Source organism: Montipora foliosa, chromosome 8, assembly GCF_036669935.1.
Source record: "Montipora foliosa isolate CH-2021 chromosome 8, ASM3666993v2, whole genome shotgun sequence".
Lineage (NCBI taxonomy): Eukaryota > Metazoa > Cnidaria > Anthozoa > Scleractinia > Acroporidae > Montipora > Montipora foliosa.
The window spans coordinates 43,784,984-43,793,314 of NC_090876.1; the positions used below are offsets into that span (position 1 = coordinate 43,784,984).

General features: G+C 37.6%; 1 protein-coding gene across 1 annotated transcript; it reads left to right on the forward strand.

The window, feature by feature from the left end:
• The first annotated feature begins 1,136 nt into the window (after positions 1-1,136).
• On the forward strand, positions 1,137-7,174 carry LOC137968852 (uncharacterized). The gene is made up of 4 exons (XM_068815324.1): positions 1,137-1,216; positions 4,100-4,292; positions 5,050-5,156; positions 6,926-7,174. The coding sequence occupies exons 1-4, from the start codon at positions 1,190-1,192 to the stop codon at positions 7,172-7,174; spliced, it is 576 nt and encodes a 191-aa protein (XP_068671425.1). The 5' UTR covers positions 1,137-1,189.
• Positions 7,175-8,331: the final 1,157 nt, after the last annotated feature.

The following is an 8,331-nucleotide window of genomic DNA, read 5'->3' on the forward strand; positions in this document are numbered from 1 at the left end:
ATGCAATTACGATGGAAACAGTCTTCGTCAAAGACTGTTCTTTTTTTTCAACAAACTCGGTGTATAGTTAGTCAATAGGAAATTTAACAGTATTTTGTAATAACACCATTGCCTTGTTTAACACTATGTTCATGCTGCATTCTGTGAAATAGTGCTGGAAACAACTTTGCCAAACGAAACATCCTGCCAACTTTGATCAGTCAGGCAAACTCAAAGTACTTTTTCACCCGAAAATGAGCATGAATTTAAATCAAATTAAAATATTTGGGAACTGACTCCCTTTGGTTCCATAAATCGAATTGGAATATGACGGACACATGCACCAATGTCATTAAAATCAATCAGCAAAATTGCATTTCTGGTTATAGTTAATACAAGAGCAGACTTGCATTTCTGATTACATTATTGGTTTCTTTTTCAGAAGTTAATTCAGTATTATTATTATTATTAATATTATTATTACTATTGATATTATTATTTTTATCCTTAATACAATAATGCTATAGTCATTTTAGAAGCGATGATTTAACAGCACTAGTAGTTTAAGTTGAATTGCAAAATATATTTCGTTCGTATGCACTTTTATTCTCAATCCATTTCACATTTGAGAACAGGCTCGATGGCTGAAGCTAATAGATAGAAAATGACTTTATTTTAAACATTTTAATTTCTATCTATAACATAAGAAGTTTTAATTAATATCTTTAGATTGCTGGAATTCTGCTTGTGATTCTGGGTTGAAGCTTCTAGCAATGGCTACAAACAGGGAAGTTGACCAGTGCAATACTGAATTGCCAGCCATTTGGTTCGGGAAAAAACAACCTTCAGGCTTCCTCGCCCATCACACACAATGTGATCAGTTTTCTCTTATCTTACCGCAATCATGCACCCCGTTGGTTTTGTGTGTAAAAGAAATACATTTTCTCCCTTTCGGATACACTGTATCAGTGTTGGTAACTGCGCAGGAAAAGTGGAACATGCCGCCCATCTTAGCATACCGCGAACAGACCACGAACGACGATAATTAAAATGTTCTGCGCCCGACAATGCGCCATTGTCTCCAAAATCTGGGACGAAATCTGTATAAAAAGGAGATTCATTGTGGAAAACTTTCAATCTCCCCAACAACTCGGAAAGAAAGCCAAAAGTTCAGAAACTAAGGCAGGCCCTGACGCATGCAAGCAACGCCATGGACAAAGTTTGCTTCTGTTTTTTTGTAAGTGCAAAGTATATATTCCTATTTTTTGGTTCAGACTGTTCCATCCAATAGATTCATCTAATTGGCTGAAACTTTTTGCTGCAAAGATTTTAGAACATTTGCCTGGCTTATTGTGAGCTTTTGCAAGTTGATACCATTCGTTAATTGTCTCAACGTAAGACAGAGAGCTTCTTGAGTTGAATTACATTAAATGGCGGTTTTTATACTAGAGACGTAGTGGGTCTGGGCAAATTTTCATGCGTCTTTTAGTTCGTGGTATAAAGACACGCGAGAGGCATTAGGGCCGTTTATACGAGAGAAAATAGGGCTGTTTATACGAGAGAAAATAAGCTGCGGCTTACTTTGGCCGCGGCGTACATAATACGCGAAAGGACTCCCAGGATAGGGTAAGCCGCGGCTTGAGAAAGCCGTAAACGTAGATTTTGTACCATTTATACGGGGTGTTCGCGTCTTATGTAAGCCGCGGCCAGAGTAAGCCGCGGGCCTTTTTTTCTCTCGTATAAACGGCCGTATTTTACGTCTGGACGAACTAGATCGTCCAGACTTGAAGTTCCCATAGAACATCCGAACAGATAAATATACTGTAGGGCAGCTACAAACTCATGACCTTTTAATAAAGCTACCAAAGTTATTACTTGCTATGTTTGAACAGATACAACAACAACAGCAATATTTATTAGCTCACACTTACACTAATTACAAAGGATTGTTATATACATTACAAGTTAATTAAAGAAAATAATTAGGAAAGTAGTTTAGGTAATTGGAGCCTAGATGTTAAAGGAACCGTAAGGTTTTCGAGTTAACCTCTAGTAACTATTTACAGTTAATTTTAAATAAAAAAGGAGCAACAAAAGAAGAAAGAGACCAGTACCAGTTAATAATCCATATGCTTGATGATATTAATTTAAAAGTGTTTTTACACAATTAGTATTGTTTAAACAGTAGATATTGTTTTACTTCTTTGGCAAAGGAAAATGTACTGAGATCTTTCAAGTAACAAGGGATATTATGCCAGAGGTCAATCGCCTTATAGGAAAACATTTGTTTCCCAGTGTTGGTTCGAATACGTGGTTTGCAGAAATTTGCTTTGACGCATACCTTGTGTTGTATGTCGGCTCTCAGCATATTGAAATAGGTTATCAACCACCTTTGGTAAAAGCCCTTTATGCCACATATGTGTAAATTTTAAAGCATGGACGTGGTAAACATTATCTACTGTTAAAATGTCTTAAAGATTTAAGAAAGGGAGAGCGCTTTCAGTGTAAGGCCAAGATGTAGTTACAAAGAAAATTAATCTTAGGACCGTATTTTGTTTAGATTGCAACGTTTGCAAATGCGTTTTATAAGCACTTCCCCAAGCAATCACGGCATATGATAGGTAAAGGTAGATAAGGTTATAATAAATTTGTTTCAGTTGATGAATAGATAGATAGTGTCTTAGTTTTGAAATGATACCAATATTACGTGAAACACAGGTCACAATAACGTTTTGGGGTCAATCGTTAAAACATTTTTAAAAAGGTCATTTATCGAATGTTCCACTGAGATAAGTACGAATAGTTTATCTCCAACGAACGCCCACACAATCAATATGTCCGTAATTGATCTGTTTACGGCGATAATCTTTGCGATAATTGACTTCCTATTTGATGGTTTATCTGCCTCCTTCAAGTTAAACTGACACAGTAACATGTAAAATTAACTTTTAAAAGTCATCGGCTCGTAATCCAGTAGATTTCACACGGTAAGTGTTTAGAGGATAATAGCACACTCATGCCGGATTACCTGATTAAAGAGAATTCCTCCGTTTTAAAGGGTAAATTCAACATGCAGACCGCAGAGTTTTAAGTAGCCCGGCGGGACATGCGTAACTGACACTTAATTTGGTTGTTTCAGTTTGGTTTGTGTTTCCTTTGGGTTCATGGCGCTGAAGCTAAATGACTTTATCTGAATTATAAGCTGGTTCGCCGCGGAGAATATTTGACTGGAATTGTGCTTTACTTTTCGTATATAGAATTGCAACCCTTTCCTAGTGTGTCGCGATGTCGGGGAGCCTCGCCGGGATGGACGCTACATAACCTGTTGAAAGACGTTAATTGAAAACGGAAACTTAATGTATTTTAGTCCTTTCCTACCGTAAAGGACTTCCTGTTGATCAGTTAGGCCGATTTCGAAATTGATAACACTATCGGCAGTGTTCTACAAACATTATTTTAACATTTAACTTTGATTTAAAATCGTTTATCCTAAGCACACACCAGTTGGCTTTCACAAATATTGGCCGCAGCATTTCCGCTGTCAAGTACGTATGCAAAATATAAAAAGCTTTTAACTCCAAAAACTGCAGAATACCCGGCGACTTGTTTTCATAGGAAGGGCGTGTATTGTTCTTACTTTCCTTGTTATTCACACGATGCCCTATACTAGAACAAAATCTGCACTTAGCCCTCAAGAAACTCTATGTTAAATCAATTTTTGAGCTTGTTATGATAATTAAACGCGCAAGAGGAAAATATTAAGTTCTCTTTGTCCCCGTGATTTCGTCATGCACCGTTTACCACGCCTTTTGCTCGAACAATGAACAACGAGGGGTAATTTATCAACCGATTGGCACCAGCGGAAAGTCGATGAGAAGGAAACGCGTGCCTCTCGTGATCCCGCGCGTGCCAAATTTCATATCACCGCCTCTTCCTTTGTTTGTTTATTTCCTCCCAGCGTGCAAATACACATTTGAATTAAGCAATTTCACAGTAAGTACGGGGTCAGTATTGGAAAATTCAAAAAAACGCGGTTATCATTACATCTGATGATTTAAAGTGGTGACAACATTAGAATAGGTGGAATTTAATACTATATTTTTTATGCCATGATGGACAGGTTTGCGTTGTTCTCTTTGGTACTGAAGTCGACATAGTATTTGGTCAAAAATTCTATGTACAGGCTCACGGACGAATCAATGTACCGCCAGGTTCTCTATTCAAACTTCATGATGACAAGTGTCATTCATCGAAAACGAGGATGTGGTGCACAGCTTCAGCAAGCGAATGGAGAGTAAATGACAAACTTGCTTGTAAGTAAATTTAAACCTTAACGTATTTTTTTTTTTTTTTGTTGAAGCATGGATGTCCAGATCTTATGCGCAGGAAATTTGGAACAACAGCGCTCCATCTTAAGAGCGTTAGCGAGAACTTCAAATCGGCTCGGAGGACGGCGCCTGTTCATGAGATGAAGAATCGTCTTAGATAAGATTCCCTCCGTATTTCAATACCTTTTCGCCACCATTGATCCGACCAAAAACAGACCGAATTCCAATGCGTTTTATTATGTCAGGAACCCATGACCCGGAGCCTACAACTCTATTGTGTTCGTGTAACGGCGTTTTCACAGACCGATTTATTTTTAGATTGAATTTCCCGAGAATGAGACTCCCACAGGAGCCCGATGACCAATTACAAGAAATTAAGCTGACGTCATAGGGTCACCGAACAGGAACTACCTTTGAATTTTGACGTAATTCGCGGGAAGGGCTAGTCTAAAAATAAACCTTCTTGTGAAAACGCCGTTTCACAGACGCTGTATGAAAGTTGCACGCTCCAGATGGGCTCCTAATTATGTGTAGTTTTTTTCTTTCGTCTTTAACAGTTTTTGTTTCGTTCCTGTTTGGTTTATTGAATTCGCCCTTGTTCCTAGAATTAAGAAAAATTCCGACACCAACATATAACTCAATCAGAAATTCGTTTACTTCTGCTGAATGTGCCACTTCTTTCAATATCTAACTTTTTTTTGTTCTAGTTGTCTTTATATATACAATTTTCTTTTTCTTTTAGCACTGACAATGAGGTACCATCATGGCGGCAGCATATGCTTCGAGATAAAACACAATCAAATTCAATTTTCGCTGAAAGTTTTGAACCACAGCGAAATTGTCTTTGAGGTACGTTCGATGAAGTTCTTTTTACGATATCCGGTTTGCAAAATGTCGGAAATAGAGAGAATTCCAAACTCTGAGCTTGATGTCCGGGAAAGCCCTCTTGACAGTTGAAACAAGAACTTTTTTTTCCTTTTGCCTTAACTTGTCCATTCGAGTTGCTTTGCTATTCTCCTTTTATAACTTTTTCAAACTTCCTTTTTCTAGATTAATTACCATGCAAAATGTAGATAACTTACAATTTTAACTACACGACAATAACTCAAAAAACAACACCAACAACAACAAAAGGGGGTGAAGAATACTATAACAGAATAAACTATTAAACAATACTTAAAAAAAGGTTCGACTTTTTCTCATTTTTTAATACGATTATCCACTTTATTCCGCTTAATTGCTATAATCTTTTCGATATCATATACCACTTTGATTTTTGCTTTCAAAACCCGTAATGCTGGCTGAGACCAATATAATTTAAATCTATAAATATATACCTTTGCTGCTAGAATAAGGTGGTTTACCAAGATCAAGCCTTCTCCTGGGTTAAAAATACCAAATAAAACATCCACTACTGTCAGAGGTTCTAATTCTATTTTACATAACATGAGCCAATAACGGAAGGCCTCCCAAAAAGATTGTATTATTTCACGATTTAAAAGTAAATGCTCGAGGGATTCCAGTTCATTTTTGCAAAACGTAGAGAATGGCGAATCGATTAATCCTGAATATCTCACGGTTATAGGAAATTAACTCGAATCGTTCAAACTCGCGTTAATTAAAGTCGCGCTAATTATGTTATGTTTTCCGCGACGTTAATAAAGTGCAGCGTTAATTTCCATTATTTTAACCCAAATTTTGAAACCTTTCCAGACACTCATGCCACCCAAAAAAATAATAAAATAAGGAACACAATACTTAAAATGGGAGTGAGTATATTTCTTTCCAATCAACTTGGAGATCATGGAAAAAGACCCTGAAACCTCTTTCGAGCAGAGGGAGGAGTTTGCTTTGCACTTTTAAAAACATTGTAAAGATATTTCGAAGTGACCGATGACAAATCGACGTCTTCATAATCAATTCAAAGACGAACCGTACTGTTTAATTCGGGACGCGTATATTGACCTCTTTACGTTACAAGTTTTCTCCACTGAATTGGTATCGCGTCTATAAACGCGCGAATTTCAAAAACCCAAAAGGAAGGGTTTTTTTTCTCAAAAAATATTTAAAAAGCAATACATCATTTCTAAGCTAAGAAAATAAGCTTTCCATGAACACATAACTTAATTACAGAAAACTAAAGCATTCTTTAAAAAAGAAAGTTGAAAGACAAAAAATTTTAAAAACTAACACTAAAATTAGTTTCCCGCTCAGATTTGCCCATTTTAACGTCCATTACGAATTTTTGAGTGGAAAATAAAAATCTTCATTTTATTAGCTTTCTTGGACAAAAATTTGACCGAAAACTGACCACACCATGACTGATTTAATACGTCACAAAGTGTCTCCTTTGGGGAAAAAACTGCATGTATTCCCGTTTGGTTCGGATCCTATATAGATCAGGGGCGTATCTAGGGGGAGGGTGTAGGAGGTGCGCGCACCCCTTCCCCTTCCCCCATCCTGAAAAAAATCCTGGATCCGCCCCTGGATCCACCCCGGTAGAGCTAACAAGCCTCCGGGTGTCTTCTGTTTTTGTTTGTATTTTGTTATATTATATCTTTTTATTTTTTGTACAGAGCTTGTTTAATAAACGTTTCATTTCATTGACTTTCTTTCAGAAATTACAACCAGGAAAAGACTGCACGAGTGATTCAGCCAACTTATTCCACGTGTCAGATTATTACTCAGGAGGCGACGTATTTGTTAGGCTGAGGAGCCAAAAGCGTGGATTAAAACCAGCAAAACGAGCATATCTTGCTGCAACCGTAGACACCCAGCCAACCCCCTTGGTTTCCGGCAAGCTTCTTTTGGTTGAAAAACATGATTCTTATCAACGTAATAAGTTGAAGATTAGGCTGGTGTATTAATAGTTATTAATGGTAGTTGTTTTTTTCTTTCCATGTGAAAAAATGAGCTCGTCTGCTTATATACCAGAGTGTGGCTCACTCTTAACAAAAGACAATTTTTCTTTCTCTGTGAGATCGGTTGACCAACAGAAAAAGCTTTAATATGACTTTAAATGAGTTTTATTAATTATTTCTTCATTGTCTTCATAGTGGGAGCGAACTGAACTCGCCGCTTTTTAAACAGGCACTACGGCCATCCCCTTTTTTTTTTCTTTTCGTTTACCGTCGAATGCGTTTCCTGATATCGGGTCGGTCGGTCGGATTGAAAAAAAAAAAGCCTAAAAAAAATCATAAGCATTCTCGGAATCGGAGCCCTGGTACCCCAGCATAATAGCTGTGGTGCCAGGAAAACAACAAGACGTGAACCCAAAATCAATATGGCGGAAAAGTTGGTGAAGGTTGTTGCAAAATTAAGACAGCGTGGGGAAAAGGATCAACCACCGAATTTCCTATGCTACATAAAATGACTTAAAAACGTCGTTAGCTTTTTTTGTTGTTTTGTTTTGAAAATGTCAAAAATTTGGGTCGGTCGGACGACGCGAAACGGAGAAAAAAAAGGGGATGGCCTAAGCTGGATATAGTTTTAAGCTCAAAGATAAATTTCCCTAAAATTTTTAAGGTGCTATATTGTGCTGTTAAATTTAAGTAAATTATATATTTTGTTATTTATTGAAGCTAAACATTACCAGAAATAAAGAAGCATTAGTTGCCACAACTCTTATCTAATGAAATGATTCGGTGTCAAAATTCATGGAAATTTAAGATCATCACACAAGCTCACGCAACCAAGGCTAGGATTCCTCCCGCCTCGAGCGGGCCGGATGAGAAAGATCCCCCCGCTCCCAGATCCAATCACATTGCAGGATTTGTTGAATTCCGCCCGCTCACGCACTGGGAAAAAATATATATATACATGTTGTTTGCCAGCTGGGAGGTCTGTATAGGGAAAAACTGTCTTGAAAATGCTGCCCGAGGTCGTAGACCGTGGTGACAGTTTTCGCTATACGGACCGACCCTTAGCTGTTTCTCCCTTCCTCTCTGAAATCACTTTTTTTTAATTGTTGACTCGCACCGCGCTTGATAGCGAATGCAGTATTAATGTGACTTACGAACTGAAC

What these genes read in the sequence shown, in the direction of transcription:
- LOC137968852 (XM_068815324.1), top strand. Translation starts at nt 1,190, where the DNA reads ATGGACAAAGTTTGCTTCTGTTTTTTT. An exon ending in AAGTTTGCTTCTGTTTTTTT is followed by an intron (nt 1,217 to 4,099) that starts GTAAGTGCAAAG and finishes CATGATGGACAG; the next exon opens with GTTTGCGTTGTTCTCTTTGG. An exon ending in ACAGCGAAATTGTCTTTGAG is followed by an intron (nt 5,157 to 6,925) that starts GTACGTTCGATG and finishes ACTTTCTTTCAG; the next exon opens with AAATTACAACCAGGAAAAGA.